Source organism: Corvus hawaiiensis, chromosome Z (genome assembly GCF_020740725.1).
Source record: "Corvus hawaiiensis isolate bCorHaw1 chromosome Z, bCorHaw1.pri.cur, whole genome shotgun sequence".
Classification (NCBI taxonomy): domain Eukaryota; kingdom Metazoa; phylum Chordata; class Aves; order Passeriformes; family Corvidae; genus Corvus; species Corvus hawaiiensis.
The window spans coordinates 55,524,028-55,541,393 of NC_063255.1; the positions used below are offsets into that span (position 1 = coordinate 55,524,028).

The following is a 17,366-nucleotide window of genomic DNA, read 5'->3' on the forward strand; positions in this document are numbered from 1 at the left end:
AGAAAAATACCACCACTGGTGTGTAAGTGGAACAACTGAAACAAATTGTTCCAACCTTTCAGGTGAATATATAATACTTTACTCCAATGAATACATTGAGGTGTATTTAATCACAGTTTGTTATTTCTTGGTGTAAGTAATGAATTTTTTCAGGTGATTGTTTCAAAAGTGAAGTAATCTACCTGAAATGTGAACATGGGTTCTGCAGGAAGTGTTTTTATTTTGTGAACTTCAGCAGAAAACACACATTTTAAACACACTTTCTCAGTGTCACAGGTCCATTATGTGCTGTATAATTTCTCATAGCAAGTGCTGTGAGATGTGGTTTACCTTCTGAATAACTGATCCCTTATCCATTGTAGTAGGGTTTCGAAACAACCAAATTTGCAAAACTTTTTTAGTGTGAAAATACATCATCATTTGTCTTTAGAAACTAAGGAGATGGGCACATTATGAAAATTTTAAAAAAAGGAAACCAGAAGACTCACTGTTGCGGGCAACATCACCATTGTGTATGCTGTAGTGTGGAGTTCTTGTTAAAATGCATCTTTATCCAAGCATCCATCAGAGCACTCTGGATGGTGTTTCTCAGTCCATGCTCATTTCCTTTGCCCTTTTGCTAGCATGGAAGAGAAGTAATGAGTGGCTTTCAGGCAAGTTCTCAGCATGAGGGCCCAGGAGACTGGTGGCTGGAACTGACTGGATGACAGAGAGTTAAGGAGGCATCAGTCAAAAGGGGGATACCTGTTTCTCCAAACAAACGCTTTTGCTTTTGCTCTATGGGAAATACATGAGGTTCGTTGAAAATGCCTTTAATGAGAACAGCAATGTATGGGGTACTTAAAAATGAGTTAATTGTTTTCCAGAGCTGCAGTCAGGGAGATGTTACTATTCCTTTTGTGGACTCTCTCACATGAATAATTTGAGTGCTCTGCCTGTCATCTGCAAAGTAAGGGAGAATTACTATTCTGCTTCCAGTGGTCAAAAATGAGGGATTAAATGAGATGGATATGGGCAGTATCTGGTATATGAAGCCTCAAAAGCTACGCAGATCCTTCCAAAACCATCACTTCTTCCTGAGGAGAGTGATTCTGATATATGTTCTTTTTTCTTTAGGAGTAATTTTTAGAAACTATTATTTTATTTTATTTTATTTTTTTAAGCTTTGAAGTGAATGCCAAAAGGATATTTAACTCCACCATTTTGAAATTATAAACACAGCTAAAATTACAAAATTGTGTAAGAGTGACCAAAACTGGTGTGCAGGTTGGCTACTATGTGCTATGAGATAATTAGTTCGACCATATCCTTCTTCTTTCCAGCAAGTTGCTGTTGAGGGAAGACTTGGTGTTTCATTGCAGTCATTAGTGATACTTATTAAATCAGTTATTTCAATGTTTAAAATATGAATTCCTGAAAAAAGTGGTTTGCCCACTTGGCTGCAATCTGTTGTATGTTTTCTGAATATCCATGAAGCTGAAATGACTGCAAAATGTCAAAGATATATAGAGATTTTAAGGAAATACATTTCACTTTCCGTATTCAAGTTTCAAGCTAAATTGAAGCAAGATTTATGTTACTTTCATTCTGAGTAGCTACGGTTTGCAGCAGTAGTCAAATGATATTAGTGCAGAGCTGTTGCTCCCAGCTGGAGGTGAGCAGTATTGCTGAGCAGTTGCCAGCTCAGAAGGCTAACGCAGATTTGCAGCACAAAGCACTAGGGGAGTTCATATTAGAAGCAGTTTAGTGTTGTTTTACTGGTAGAGATACTATTGCAAATACTATATATTTGCTTTAAAATTAATTCAAAATAATTCAAATGCCATGTTCTGATGTATTTCCTAAAATGTAAAATATAACTTTGTAATATAATTTAAATAAAAAACTACTTCTGGTTATGTAAAATGTGTGTATATGTTTTTATATCATTAATTAGGATTAATAATATGAAAAAATAAGGTTGGAATATTTTAGTATTGTTTTCTGTTGTGGAAACATGGATGGCTTAAGTTTAAATGCAATGATTGGAGATGGTTTTTTTCAAGTGAATGATGTATATGGCATTTATGTTGACTTCAGGTATTTATCTCATTTTTAAATGGAGACAGCTAATTGTTCACAGACCATCTTTGGTCTGTGAACACCTCTCTCTGGTTCCCAATTGAATTCTCTTTCATCTGCCATGTTTGACATCATTTGCTGTGTAATTCTGCACTCTTCAGGCAAGTGTGAGAATTTTTTTGTGTGATAGTGCAAGTTTTTCTAGAGATGGCAGGAATGCTAGCTGCCAGAAATTAGAACAGTGCTGCATCTGAGACTCAGTCTTTGGGAAAAACAGGAAAAAGGAAATGCAGGTATGATTTTAATGCCTCACAGTTCAATAATTTTTGGAATTTAGGGTCTACTTTTGGCGGGAAAAAAGTATGTGATTTTTGTGTTTTCAGTGTTATTTCCATCCCCCAGAGACTGCTTCTATTTCCCCTTTTACTTTGCGCATACATCATGTGTCTGTGAGTGCAAGTTCATGTGTACTTGTAAAAATGTTCTTGGACAAGCCATGTAAATTCTAGTAATCTTCTTAAAACCAAAATGGCACAGAAGTGCTTAGTCTTTTTCCTTGTCTTGGAAACTGAATAATTATGCAATAATTCTTCTGAAAGTCAGATCTAATTTGTTTCATGATGACCTCAATTTGTTACGCTTTTTTCATTTTTGAAAAAGATTATAGTCGGGATTTTTGAGAGTGCGGGTAACTTGCTTTCTGCAAATGCATGTAGAAAGCAGTTTCATGTTTGTAGAGTCATACACAGTGTGTCTGGCTGTGCCTTTGAACGTAATAGTTCCTTTACAGAGAAAGACTGAAATGTGCAGGGAACAGTTACAGCTTTTATGAGCACTGCAGCATAAATGCAAGGCATATACATAAGCTTATTTTGAAAATTTCAGGTTTATGTGTATCTTGGTATCTCGGACATACTCTGCTCTTAAGGGGTGGAGAGGATGGTAATTCTGAATGCCAGCTGCAGCACTGCCATATCAGGGCAACCAGAAGTGGAAGGCAAAACAATGCTTTGAAGAAAGGTAGCTAAGGTCAGCATATGCTTTATTTACTATGACATTTCAAAGCAACAGAAAATCAGAACAGAGGTTTGCAGGGACCTCTGGAGACAGACCAGTCAAACCTCTTGCTCTGAGCAAGATTTCTCAGGACAATGTCAGAGCAGGTTTCAGGTGTCTTCAGGGACACTCCCTGGGAAACCTATTCCAGTGTTTGGCCAGGATAAAGTGGTTCATTCTTGATACCGAAATCAGCCAGATAGAAACACAGTTTTTTCTAATACGGTTTTGAGTATAAGAAATCAGGCATTCGCTGGTGGTCACTCAGAGGATCCTTTCTCTAATCAAGTGCCCCAAGAGTCAGGTAAACAGAGTTTTTATCATACACACTGATTACATATTCATCAGCCATCCCTGATTACCTGATGTATATGTATTACTTTATTTTACATAGTCACACCCCTTATCAAAGTCCTTATATGGTCCTTTTCAGTTTTTCTCTGCTGGTCTTCAATGTCCATTGTCCTTTTTAGATGGCTTTTCCTCAACTCCAGCTTTTGAGTTAGCACAATATTGTTGTTTTGCATAACTTCTGCTTTGTCAGCCTTGCAGAGCTGAGCTGGCATCCTGCTTGCATTTTGGACTTCTGTTTGCCAAAGTTACTCCTTTATCTCTTTCTCCAAGGCTGTGCTTTCTGTTCTACTGTCCTTATGACAGTAAAATGCTGTTCTGTTCTACTGTTCTTATCAAGTCTCCCCTTGTGGGAACTGGTCTATTAATATCTGTATTTCATTTTATAGTGTAAGACATTACAACAGCTGTAACACTGAATCACCATGCAAGCTAAAACACACAAAGTAATTACTATGGTGACAACTATAAATAGATGTTTTAACCAAGTCCAGCTGGGTAACCACGAAGTCAGTTTGATGCAGATTTCTTCAGATCCCCAGGAGGTGTCATCTTGAGCTATGCATTGTCAAATTTGTGTTTGTTTCCAGATTTCCTGGACATCTGTAGACACTCCAGCACTTTGATCAATGTATGCGGAGCAACTGGTGTTAATGACAGTGCATTCTTCTCCTTTTGGTACCAAGAGAAGGTCTAGTGCCATTTGGTTTTGTAAAGCAACTTGTGACAAGCTCTTAACTTCCTTCCGCAATGCAGTAATGACATCTATTGTATGATTTTCTGTATATTCTGTGGTAGCAGAAAAGTTCACTACTGTCTTTTCTAATTCACTTACTCTTAGCCAGGGTAAAAACCATCACAAAACTATAAAATTTAGTTGGTCACTCAGTTACAGCATCTAAGGTTCATTTTGTACACTCCAAATAGCTTCTTATCTATAGTCCCGAGGGCACCTGGTCTTTATCAGTTATTGTTATGTTAGGGACTAAGGCTCCTAAAATACAAACACCTTTCCAGCCGAGGGGCAACACTTTACAGGCTTTATGTCCACATATCCAATACCACCCTGTTCCATTTGGTACTGGGCAAGGATGATTTACTTTCCCAATATTAAGTGTTTGAGTACATCATGTGTGATTTCCAACAAAAGTTCCAATTTCATTAGTATGATCTAATTCTCCCGTTCTTTTAGGGGGTTACATCTTTGCACGTATGATCATAAGAGATGTTGGTCGGTACTTGCACACTGACTGGTTTGTCTACTTCTTGGTGAAAGGAACTGTTCACCCAGTAACTAGTATTAATTTCGTCTGGAACTGGAATTGCCATAAATGGTTAATGGTTTCATAAAAAAAACCTGTTACACAACCCCTTAGAAACAGGATGAGGCAATATACTCCTAAGGATAAAAAGAAGGGTAAAAGTAAGAAAATGCAACAAAGAATTACCCGCCATTACTTTTATTTGAAAAGGAAGACTTCTTTCAGTTGTTGAAAATCTTAGAGTCTAAATCCCTGTGCAGGCAATTCATTGTTTGTAGGTAACCCACTGTGGTTGTAAGAAACAACTGATAACCCCAGAAGGATTTGGCATGATTGCAGTAGTTGCTTTTCACAATAGAGAACGTACGAGAGTTTTTAATTTGTGATAAAGCAAGGGAGGAGGATGACATGGGAGGAGGATGGAGAGGACAATGTGGAGCAGAACTGGTAAGAAAGCTGCAGTTTCATTCTTGAAGAATAGATTTGTAATCTTAGTGGAGAAATTGAGAACTTGTTTTTATTTTCTTTTTGCTGTACTATCTTAGGCTCTGCAAGTGGTGATGCAGAAGTAAAATTTTATGTTAGATTTAAATGAATAAATGTCAGGAAGCTGTTTTGCTCCAAAATCAGGGTATGGAGGCAGATGGAAAGAGGAGCAACTTGATGGAAACTCTTCTGTTTGGTTTTTTTTGCTGCCAGACATTCTTTGTCTGTCTTTCATTGCTGTGGAACCAGTGAGCATGCCAGTGTGCATTTTGGCCAGCATTGTATGTGTGGCAGCAAAGGTTAATATGCTAGGGCATGAAGTTATGTCCCTGAAATAACAAGAATAAACCAGGTAGTGAAATGCCTTTATTTTGTGAGTTCCTTCATGCTTTACCTTTTGTATTACCTTAAAAAGAAGAAAGGGTTTAGTAGGAAGGAAGAAGACAAAACTTGTTTCTTGATGAAATGGTATAGCACTTGGTACACGTTCTGAGATATTTCTATCATGCAAGTTTTTTTTTCCTTGCAGAGGACCCATAATTACATAATAAAATATAAATAGAACTACTCAAAATATTTAGCTCCTAGCATGAACATATGTAAATACAGTGTTCAAAGCGTGTAACAGATGAAGTTCTAGTATGTATTGTGAATGTATAATTGATGTAATTTTTCTAGTCTTAAAATTAATGTGGTGTTCCAAGCATGCACTGTAACTGGATTCTACTTACGGACAGATGTGTTAAAAACTATTTTACAAAAGCTTATCTATACACTAAGAAATATAATTTCTCTGCTTTGTCTTTTGGACAGAAATGTGTTTATTGTTCATGTACACCAGAGGTCTGGAGAGTTCCTTGTATTCTGACTTCCTTTATTGTATTTTTTTAAGGATACATTTTATACAAAAAACTAATCTAAGAGTATTTGTCCTGGCATACAGAACTACAGCTGCATTTAATATCTTCATGATTATTTCTCTGCCACAGCTTTCCCCAAAACTCAGTGGAAAAAACCCGCATATCTTGCAAAGTACTGCAGTAGATGACATAATCTTAGTTCATTTATGTTTATTTAATACATAGATTATAACTATTGAATCAACACATGATTTGAGAATACTGGTAATGTCTAGTCCAAATAATACTGTAAGGTCTAGCTTTGTGTTTTTCTAACTTATTTTGCTTTAGTGGGCCAGGACTAGATGTGAATGTAATTAAAAGTGTAGGTTCACAGAATCGCCAAATAGTTTTGGTTTGAAGGGACCTTAAAGACCATCTGTCTTCCAACACCTTTATATCAAAGAATTATTTTTTCAGTCACAGTTTGGTTTTTTGGTTGATTTGGGGTTTTTTGTTTGTTTTGGTTTTTTTAAAGGTGTCTTGGTAATTGTCATACTGATGAGACGGGGCAGATTCCTTGGTGTTGGGGGAGCTCAGCTCTGAGGTGGGGGAGTGGGACATGGCCTTTTCTTAGTTTGGTAGGATGATGTTATATACATATATGTTCCACAAACCTTTTAGTAATATTAGCTATTGCATTTTTATTTTTTCCTCCCCAGAGAACAAGTTCATTTGGAGCTAGTAATGCAGATTTCCCCCCTGGGGACCCTGGAATGTACCAGTTGAATGTTACTCTAAGAAGAGGACAGAATCTAGCTGCACGGGACCGTGGAGGTAAGTGTGCTGGTAAACACTGCCTTAGTAATTGGTCAGTTGCATGTTCATTGGGTAAATTTATATGTAGGTAGTAAAATTAAAATGCCCTGGGGAACATAACTAGTGACTGGCCACCAGCTGGATTTGACACCATTCAGTCACTCATTCTGGGCCTGGCCATCAGCCACTTCTTAACCCAGTGAAGCGTGCACCTGCCCAAGCCATGGGCTGCCAGCTTCTCCAGGAGAATGCTGTCGGAGACTGTATCAAAGGCTTTTCTGAAGTCCAGGTACAAACGTCCACAGCCTTTCTATCATCCACCAGGCAGGTCACTTGGTCAGGTTGGTTAAGCAGGACCTGCCTTTCCTAAATTACAGTTGGCTGGGCCTGATCCCTTAATTATCCTGTATGTGCTGTATGATTGCACTCAAGAGAATCTATTTCATAACCTTCCCAGGCACCAAGGTCAGGCTGACAGGCCTGTAGTTCCTTGAATCCACTTTCCAGCCCTTCTTATGGACAGGCAGCATGTTGGCTAATTTCCTGTCATCTGGGACTTGATAGATAAGTGGTGGAGAGCAGCTTGGCGAGCTCTTCCACCAGTTCTCTCAGTACTTTTGGGTAAATTCCATCTGGTCCCATAGACTTAAGACTGTCCAAATGGCTTCACAAGTCAATAATTCCTCTTGCATTAGGATGTTTATTCAGCTCCCCACCCCTGTCTACCAGCTCAAGGGCTGCTTTTGCTGAGAGTAACTGGTCCTACTGATCTTTCTGGTACAGACTGAGGCAAAGAAAGCATTAAGTACCTCAGCCCTTTTCGCATCCTTGGTGACAGTGTTTCCCCCTGTTTTCAAAAAACGATGGAGGTTTTACTTGGCCCTCCTTCTGTTGTTAATATATTTATAAAAACACTTTTTCTTTCACAGCAGTGGTCAGATTGAGTTGTAGCTGAGCTTTTTTCTTTCTGATTTTCTCTTTACATGACCTAATGGCATCCTTGTACTCTTCCTTAGTTGCCTGCCCTTTCTTCCAAAAGTCATTACCTCCCTTTTTTTTCCCCCTCAGTTTCAGCAAAAGCTTCTTGTTGATCAAGCCAGTCTTCTTCCCTGATGGCTCATCTTTCAGCACATAGGGACATTTTACTCCTGCATCTATAACGTTTTCTTCTTAAACTGTGCGCAGCCTTCCTGGACCCCTTTATTTCCTAGCAGACTCTCTGAACCAATTCCAGAACAGGCCAAAGTCCACCCTCCGGAAGTCCAAGGCAGAGGTTTTGTTGACCCCATTCCTTACTTCACCAAGACTTAAAAACTCTATCACTGTGCCCAGGATGGGCATTCCGACCACCATATCTCTCACCAATCCGTTCTCTATTCCCAAACAGCAGGTCTAGTGGGATCTCAGCCCTGGTAGGCTCCCTCGCCAGCTGTGACAGGAAATTCCACACACTCCAAGAATCTACTAGACTGCCTCCTCTCTGCTGCATTGAGTTTCCAGCAAGCATCCGGCCAGTTGAAGGCTGCCACAAGAGCAAGAACTGGCAACTGTGAAACATCAGCCAGCCACCTATGGAATGCTTCATCCACCTCTTCATCCTGGTTGAGTGGTCTGTCTATAAGAGACTCCCACCAGGGTGTCAGTCTGTTGTCCTTCCCCCTGATTCTTACCCACAAACACTTATCATCACTATTCTTGAGCTCTATACAGCTGAAACACTCCTTAATGTACTGAGCCACCTTATCACCTCTCCTTCCTCGCCTGGCCCTTCTGAAGAGCTTCTAAACATCCATTGCAGTACTGCAGTCACACAAGTCATTCTACTATGTTTCTGTAATGGCAACTGTATGACAGCTTTTCTGCTAAAGAATGGCCTCCAGTTCCTCCTGTTTGTTACCCCGACTATGGTCATCTGCTTTAGCTGTGTTATCAATTTCAACCCTGACACTGGCATGCTGCCCCCAGCCTCATCATTAGTGAGCCTGGTCTTACCCCTTCTCCCTTCAAACCTAGTTTAAGTACTCTCAATCAACCCTTCCAACTCACAAGCTAGAATCCTTTTCCCTGTTTTAGATGTCAGGGAAAGACTGATTTTTCCCTCTCTTGTCTTTCAACTCAATGCACTCCCACCTTAAGCACACAGAAGTTCCTGGTACAGTCAAGGGATGTTTCATTGCCAAACTATCTACATGAAGGTCAAGGCCTAACAGAATTCCTGAGGTTGTAGAGTGATCCCAAGGAGCAGGGGGGTGGTCACACCATAACATAGTGTCCATATTAAAAGTATTCTTCACATTACACAGAATTAATTTAAATACTTGATCTTTGACTTCAAAATCATCACCACTACTTGAATAGCCAAGGAACAAGTCAGTTGTGTTAGACAAAGTGTTTTTATGCCACTGAAATTCTGCCCCAGTAATTATAGGTGGGAATGACTGTGACCCCGTCACACGAGAGACCAGTTTTCCACTGCTACAGTTTTTTGAAAGGGGAGACATAACTTCAGATAAAGAGTACTGACATCTTGTGGCTGGATGAAATAATGCAAAGAATGCTGGTCATAACCCTTCTAATTTATGTTTAGAAGAGCATGTTGCAATTTTAAGAAAATCTTTTTGTTTTGGATGTGTTTCCCAGTGGATACGAACACAAACTTCTAAAACACGCAGGTCTCTTGAAAAGTCTTAAAAGTTAAAGGAAAAAATAAAAGATGTCGTATAATTTTGCTGCTGTTAATGATGATGCAGTTGGTACTCAAGCTAGAGTTACTGTTTATTTTAAGATAGTCTTTCATCAATTAGTCTCAGATGCACTCCTGGATGCCTGCTAGTCTCTGTGCCCACCCAAGAGTCCTCCTCTCACAGGCTATTCAGTCCTTGTGACACTTCCACATACATGTCCCATGCATACTCCATTCATATGCCATATTTAACACTTTTCTTATACCCTTCAGGGTTGTTTTTCTGATCACACTTAATTGTTACTCAGTTATTTCAATGGGCTTTGTCCAGTGCTCTCTAGTGAGCAGGTGATTGTTGCAGGAGACATGTTGTGGATTTTGCGGACTGACTTTAGAGTTAATTTTCTCATCATGAGTGTTGTAGGAAGTGAGTCTTTATGGAAGAGGAAAGCCTGGACACAATAAAGTCAATGAAGACTTATACTAGTGGTGTCAGTGGAGTATGTGCCTTTTCAAAAGCACAACATAATTAGATTAATGTTTTACAGGACTAATTTTTTCTTTATAATCTAATTTTTGTTGTTGCATTTAAGTAAAACACTAGTCCTAATAAGGACGTAGTTCTGTTAACTAAAACCAGTACTGCCAGTATTTCATGTGTGACTTTGAGAATGGATTGCAAACAACAGAAAGTAATGCAATCACCCATTTGATGTTAATGGAGTTAATTAACTGAGTAATGACATACTGGAAAGTAATAGATTGTGACAATAGAGAATTCTTTTCGTCTGATCCTGTTTTGAGTTTGACTATCTATAGAAATTACATTTAGTTCTGTTTAAGTGACTTAGTCTCCACTTCCTTACTGTATTACAAAGATGGAATTAACAGTATATATACATGTCTTTACCAGGAACGAGTGATCCATATGTCAAGTTCAAACTTGGAGGAAAAGAAGTATTTAGAAGTAAAACAGTACATAAGAACCTCAATCCTGTGTGGGAAGAAAAAGCTTCCATTCTTATAGATAACCTAAGAGAACCATTGTATATAAAGGTAAGACACATACATATGTATGTCTGATAAATTACAACAGAAGAATTGTTGGAAGAATTCAGGTTTTGTGATATTTGTATACTGAAAAATGTATTGTGCAATAGTGCACTACTAAAGACTAATTAGAGTATTTTAGAGAAAATTATTTAAATTTTGTCTATAGAATGATGTCAACATTTTTAAAAGGGGCAAACACAGGTATTTTTATTTATTTCAGGTCATAATTACTTTATATTTTTTTAGTGTGATCTTAGCAGAAGAACAGAGAAGGTAAACTGTGTTTCATTATGATGGCATCCATTTTATTTGTGGAAATATCATTGCACAATGATTATAGGAAGCATAATCTGTCCTATTAAAAGAAATTCATTGCTGAGGTCAGTTTGAGTTGAGATGTATGCCTGATTCTCCTAAGTTTTCTAATTTTTCTGTTTATAGGGAACACAGTGAGTTTGCTTCTGTGTTTCATACCATTTTCTGCTCTTAAGATTTTTACATTGTAGGTCTCCTTAGTAAATCACAGCTGAGGGTGATTTTGTCCTATTAGAGGCAGCAATTATTCTGCAATAACAGATTGCGTGAATTTAGATCAAAAAGTGGCCAGCAATGTCCTGAGTAATAAGCAGCGTCACTAGTATTTCTTAGATGTTGATAATGAAATGGAAACTAGAAAAACTGTGATGATTGTTTTATACCCACAGAACAGAAAGGTGCTTTTCTGGCCCTGGTATTTTATGGTGATCTACATGCAAAAGTGATTCTTAGTTGTGTAAAACAAAAGGAGATAAAAATTATGTTCCAGAAAATGTATTTAGAAAAACTGTAGTCCTAGGATTCAAAATAAAACATGACTACATTGAAAATACTTGAGAAAGTATGACAACTTGGCTTACCTGTATAATTCTCCTAGCGGATCTGAAATTACATGATGTTTTATATCTGTATCAATCTTAAGCTAAAATTCATGACAGGATCTTTAACTGCGATATCAGATTGGCATTGATGCAACGCCACTTAAACATCCTTTAAGCATTAACCAGTACTATGTTTCACACTGCTCAGATGAAGTATGTCATTACTAGAAAAGCTTGAAAGTTAATTAGAATCCTCAAATGGCATTTTCCTGCCATAGTGACTCATAAGGAATGAACAGGTGAAAGAGAGAGGAAGATGCAAAGACTTGCAATGTAGCCACCTGTTTTAGTTTATTTATGCCAAGTACCAGCCCTCCGGGAGGGTGTGTGGTTTTTTTCCCTAGGAAAAGTGTGTCAAGTGGTATAATGTCTATCATGGTTGTATTCTGAACATACTGTGTGAAGTATTTTAGGCTTTATAGCTCATTCAGATATTTTAAGACATGACTGAATTTTACTAAGTCAGCTAAAAATACTTACTTTGTATTTTCAACATGATAATTTGTAGAGGGAGAAAGGGAGAAAAACAATTTTGACTTTGCAGCATGCACTGAGATATCATTTGTTTTCTTTTCCTGCTGGAATGACTAATAGCTACAGAAAATGCGAGGATGCACACTCAGTAGGTCAATGCATGTGAGAGACTTGTGCTCACACACTTATATCCAATCCATTGAGTTGTGCAGTTGTGCTGTAGCCTTTGGGCCACAGGATTTCTGTTACTACTGTGTTAACCCTGTCCATATTAAGGTTCTTGTAGAGGATTAACAGTTTTGCTTCCTAGAAGAGTTTCTGTAATACAATACTTGAAGTGCGTATATTAGAATTGAAGACCTTGAACCTAGTCCTGTCATATTTCAGTTAAATTCTGTCCTGTCTCCTTACAAGTTGTTCACAAGTCTCACTCTTACTTAGCTGAAGATATGTTCTAGTCCTCAGAAAACCTCATGTTTACCAAAAAAAATTCATTTTACCTTAAAAGTTGATTTTGATAATTGATCTCCCTTTTAAAAAATTTTTTGTGTTGCAACTTTTCTTTGTTGCTGTCCCCCTTTTATTTTATTTCTCTGCAATAGCTCCACCCAGATTATTTGCTATTCTTTCTTCAGATTTAGGAAGTCATAAGCCATCTCAAAAAAAACCATTCGATGTACTGGCCAGATTCCTGTCTGGATGTCAATAAATTTATCCAGGTATTTTCTCTTTTAGATAGCAAATTAGGAGGCAGGGTCCTCATAGTAGAGTATTAATTGTCATTGTTTCCTTACACATATCCATTAAGTTTTAGTCTTAGATTGTAATATTTCTAATCCTTCAAACTTGTGCAGCCTTCAAAATGTGCAATTATATTATTTCAAATGCAAGTGCTTGTCATAACCATATCCTGCCCTTCTGCTTCCATTTTGCAGGATTCATAAAGGAATCAATGTGTAGGAAATCAGTGATTCTGCTTAACTTTATTTAGTCTTTTGATCTTCCTTCTTTCAATGCCTGTATTTATAAAAATATTTTTTTTATTTTTATAAAATTGATGTCGTTCACATGTGTAGTCTAGTAGTAGTATACACCAGTGTCTCAATATGATGCAGTCTGACTTACAAACAAGCAGTTTCAAACTTGATTTTCTGGACAGAAAGTTTCAGGTTACTTTCAGGTAGTCCTGATTCAACAGGTGAGAGACATGAAGCTTCAACTCTGGAAAAGTAGTTTCAAGAATCATTCATAGTCAGAAAAGCTCTAAAGAAAGAAAGATTTCTAGCACTGAAAAATGCTCTTGTGCATCCTAGGTATTTGATTATGACTTTGGACTTCAAGATGACTTCATTGGTTCAGCCTTTTTGGATCTCACTTCATTGGAATTAAACAGGTATGGCACAAAAAAACCTATGGAATACTTATATATTTATCTGCTAATACCATGTTTGTGGAGTTGTAAGTAGAACATTATGCTAGAAAATAATTACATAAACCTACACAGCATGAAACGAACCAAAGAAAACCACTTTTGTTTAAGAAATTACTGTATTTATGAATGTTAATTTATTAGCTGATGATGCACATTTTTACAGTGTCTGTGGAGAGGTTAGTTTTATAACCACTTTAATCTTGTTTTCATATTAACTTCATTCACAGCATTGCCACCTAATGTTTGAATTTTTTTTTTCTTTTTTTTAATCCATTAATGTTAGATTTTTGATTTAATTACTTCAGTACATGTAAGTACTTAATACAGAGTGAAAATATTTACTATTTTTTATGAGCATTCAGGCAGAAATACTTGAAAGTAGAAACAAATTTGTGACACTGTTTTTAAGTAGGTTCATATAAATTCAGGTGCCTTTAATTCTCATGGTTGAGAAATTTCATTATCTGAGAGCCTGAAGTCCAAGTAAATGCACAGCTTTTTTGTCTCCTAGGCAAACAGATGTTACCTTGAGTCTGAAGGATCCTCATTACCCTGACCATGATCTGGGAAGTATAATCTTATCAGTTCTGTTGGCTCCAGGAGACCAACAAGAAGCGGTAATTTTAAATATTTTAATGTATGTCATCAGTCCTGTAATTGGTCTGCGGTTGTATGACATAAAACACAAGAGTAAATCCCAAATTATGAGATTAATTTGACTTTACTGTTTCTTAAGATAACACTGAGTGATGTTTCTGGTATAGTACAACATATCTCATCTGAGTTGAATCCTCCCTTATATAGTAATAAGGGATCCAGATGGATCAGGTAAAGTCAGCTGCAGGTGAATAGTGCTGATTAATATGGAGGACATCAGTAAACCATTGGTTAAGAATTTTGGACCTAGTCTGCTATCTCTAGATAAGAATATTTGAATCCTATTCCATGTGGAAAATAAAGCTGAAAAAGGTAGTGTTTCTGCTTTTTGGCTTCTAATGTTAAAGGATTATTTGGTGCTTTTCAATTTCTTGAATTTACATTTCAATTACAAAATTATATGATTTTCTAAGTTTATTGTAATTCCTTCATCAATCTTCTGAGCTGCATAGTTGTAAGTGAAAATAGCTTCCAGGTTTCTAGAGTCTCTTAGTTGTGACAAGCTCTTTCTGTTATATTTTACTGGCTTTTGTGACTGTTGACTTGAGCAGTAGAGGTAGAACTATGGCAGAAATAGAGGAGATGATTCTCACTCTGAGAGGTTGTAAAATAATATGGATTCCTTTGGCCTCAGATAGGCTGTAGGGAAGCAATTGGACCTTGTGGATAAATTTTGCCTTAAACAAGCTGTTTTCAAAGGAAAGGAGAAACTGCCACTAAGCAATGGAACCTGTGGAAGCAGGGCAGTGTTTTGTTGGATTTTTTATGCCGGTCTCTTTCTGACACCGTGAGCCACCACTGTGCAGCCACAAAACTCAGAAAGTTCACTCAGAAACTTTGCCTAGGCACTTGAACATGGAGACACACACACTCAACCCTCCCCCGCACTTTCAACACGGCCGGATTTCCAGAATCTTCCAGGAAGAAGACTGTTCTGCATGCCCAGAACTCATCCAGGAGGTCTTGGAGCATTTACCAGAAGAGCCAGGGTTATAACCCCCCCCAGTTTTTGACATATGTGCGGGCCTCCACCTCTGATGGACCAGGACTCACAACCATGGGCCACGATCACGCACACATCGCAGAAGTCATAGGTGGTGATATTTTTCTCTCTCTTCTACTACCTCTTTTTCTTTCTTTTTCTCTTTTGAATTTTCCTATCTTAAGATGATCATACACTCCAAAACAGCTATATACCCCTTTTCCAATCTGTTACCCTTTTTTTTTTCCAGTTATGGTTTTAAAGCACTTGTTCTAAAAAAATTTTTGTTGTATTACTTATTTAGCATAGTTTTGCTTTAATCCACCCCTAAGGATCCATTAGCAATGAACCTGGTTGCCCTGCCTCAGGGACAGGTTGCAGCAGAGGCCAAGAAAAAGCATTACTCTGATGAAATCATCCATGGATATGATCAGCTGCATGATTTTTGTAAGAACATGTATGTTTCTGTATGCTGCAGTGTGAGACACCATCCTGTTGCATACTTGAGGAATACTGTCAGATTTACTAGTGTTCTTTTTACACTTTTCTCCCAGTTAAATAATTAAATAGCCTAGTAAGTCAGTTACTGGAACTAGGTGTTTGGTATGTAGAAATGCAAAGATGTAAAATTTTGAAAATAGTTTTATTGTCTGTTAATTTTCCTCATGGTGTTCTGTTAGCACTTAATAAAAATAATGGAATGTGGTTAACACCACAGATGTGCATCTAGCTTATATAAGCAGTGTATTTTTCTTCTTTTTTTAGCAATATGCTTGTCCATACAACTCAGAATTCTGTGCTGCAAATTTACACCACTAGAGCCTTCTTCACTTAAATTAAGAAATTAATTCAATTTTGAACTTTTTGTGCATTTGGGTAAGACCAGCATTTCTGAGTCAGCTGGTAATTGCCCTACTTTTGCAAGTTGCTTTGGCACTATCCTGCCACAATCCTAAATCATGTGGCACAGAAACACTGTACTTTTATGTGGTATACCATTATGCGGGCAGCATATTTTTTTCCTTTCTTCATCATACAGAGAGGGTAGCTACTGTGCTGCCCCACATTGTCTGCTATAATACAGAAGGCTCCAGAAAATTAGAGTAAGAAAGTGAAATGAAGACTTTACAGTGTAACATGTTTTTCATGTGGGTGTTGGTAAATTAGCAAGTGAATGCTGAAAGTAATGGGAGACCACAGACTTGCTGGTTAGCAACTTTTTTAATATCCAACTGACTGATTGTGATAGGATGAAGAATTTGGTTTGTGTTATTACACATTTCATTATTAGCTTTTTATTTAGTTTAGCTCAAGTCACCAAATTTTCTACCCATTTAAACTGTTATATGGAACTTCATTCTGAAAATGCCCAAAATTCCAATTAAGAATCTTATTCCTAATCTGAAACTTAATATTTATTATTAGAAACCAGTCTTCCGAAGATATGATCAGCAGTTCTGGCAAAGTTGAAATAAAATCAGAGAGTTTGCGTCACAATGCAGGGACGATGACCTACAAAATTATTATTGAATTGCTGTATGTTTAATGTATTAGGGGTTTAATAGTTCAAGACTCTATTGCCTTTTTTCAGTTACTATATGTACTTATTTATTTATTAGATTTTATTTACTCTCTAAGGAGCAGATATATTACAAAATTTATCACTCCAGTTGAGCTGTCATCTTTGGTTGTTTTTGAAGAGTTTTGTAATAATAAGGATATTTTTTATTGAAGTGAAAATGATTGAAGTCAATAAATTTTCAAATGTTATGTTAGAGGATCAAGACTAGTTCTTGTCCACTCTTGAAAATGTGCACCATAAAAAGCAGCAATAAAAGCAACTCCTACTTTCCCAGTCTGTGTAGCACCTGTTTGGATGATCAATGCTCCCCCTCTAATTGGATATCCCTATATAGATAATAATTCAAGTGCAGTTGAAATATATAGATGAAATCCTGAGCACTTTTAAGTATCCATTTATGGCTGATGCATAGAAGATACAGATACACTGTCTCTTCACATCATGTGCAGTTTTTTCCTGTCATTGCAAATTTACTTCAATCCTGTTAGTTTGATATCCCTATATAGTGTACATTTCAAAAATAAATTTTCCTCTGAATTGGTTTTATTTTCCTCAGGAGATAACTGTTACATTGCTTGCAATTAAGAGTTGCAAGTAATTATGTAATTAGGACAATATTTTACCACTTTACACCATTTATATATTGTTACACCTAAATGGTGTTAAATGGTTAAATTGTAAAGCTGACGATTATGGAAATTACTTGGAAGTA

General features: G+C 37.2%; 1 protein-coding gene across 10 annotated transcripts in view; it reads left to right on the forward strand.

Moving 5' to 3' along the window:
* Positions 1–17,366, forward strand: part of MCTP1 (multiple C2 and transmembrane domain containing 1) — a 238,543-nt gene that overhangs the window by 55,834 nt on the left and 165,343 nt on the right. For all 10 annotated transcript variants that reach the window (XM_048291238.1, XM_048291240.1, XM_048291243.1 and 7 more), the window contains exons 2-5: positions 6,778–6,892; positions 10,471–10,613; positions 13,315–13,394; positions 13,945–14,050. In XM_048291238.1, coding sequence (XP_048147195.1) covers positions 6,778–6,892; positions 10,471–10,613; positions 13,315–13,394; positions 13,945–14,050 — 444 coding nt within the window. The remainder of the gene's footprint in view (positions 1–6,777; positions 6,893–10,470; positions 10,614–13,314; positions 13,395–13,944; positions 14,051–17,366) is intronic.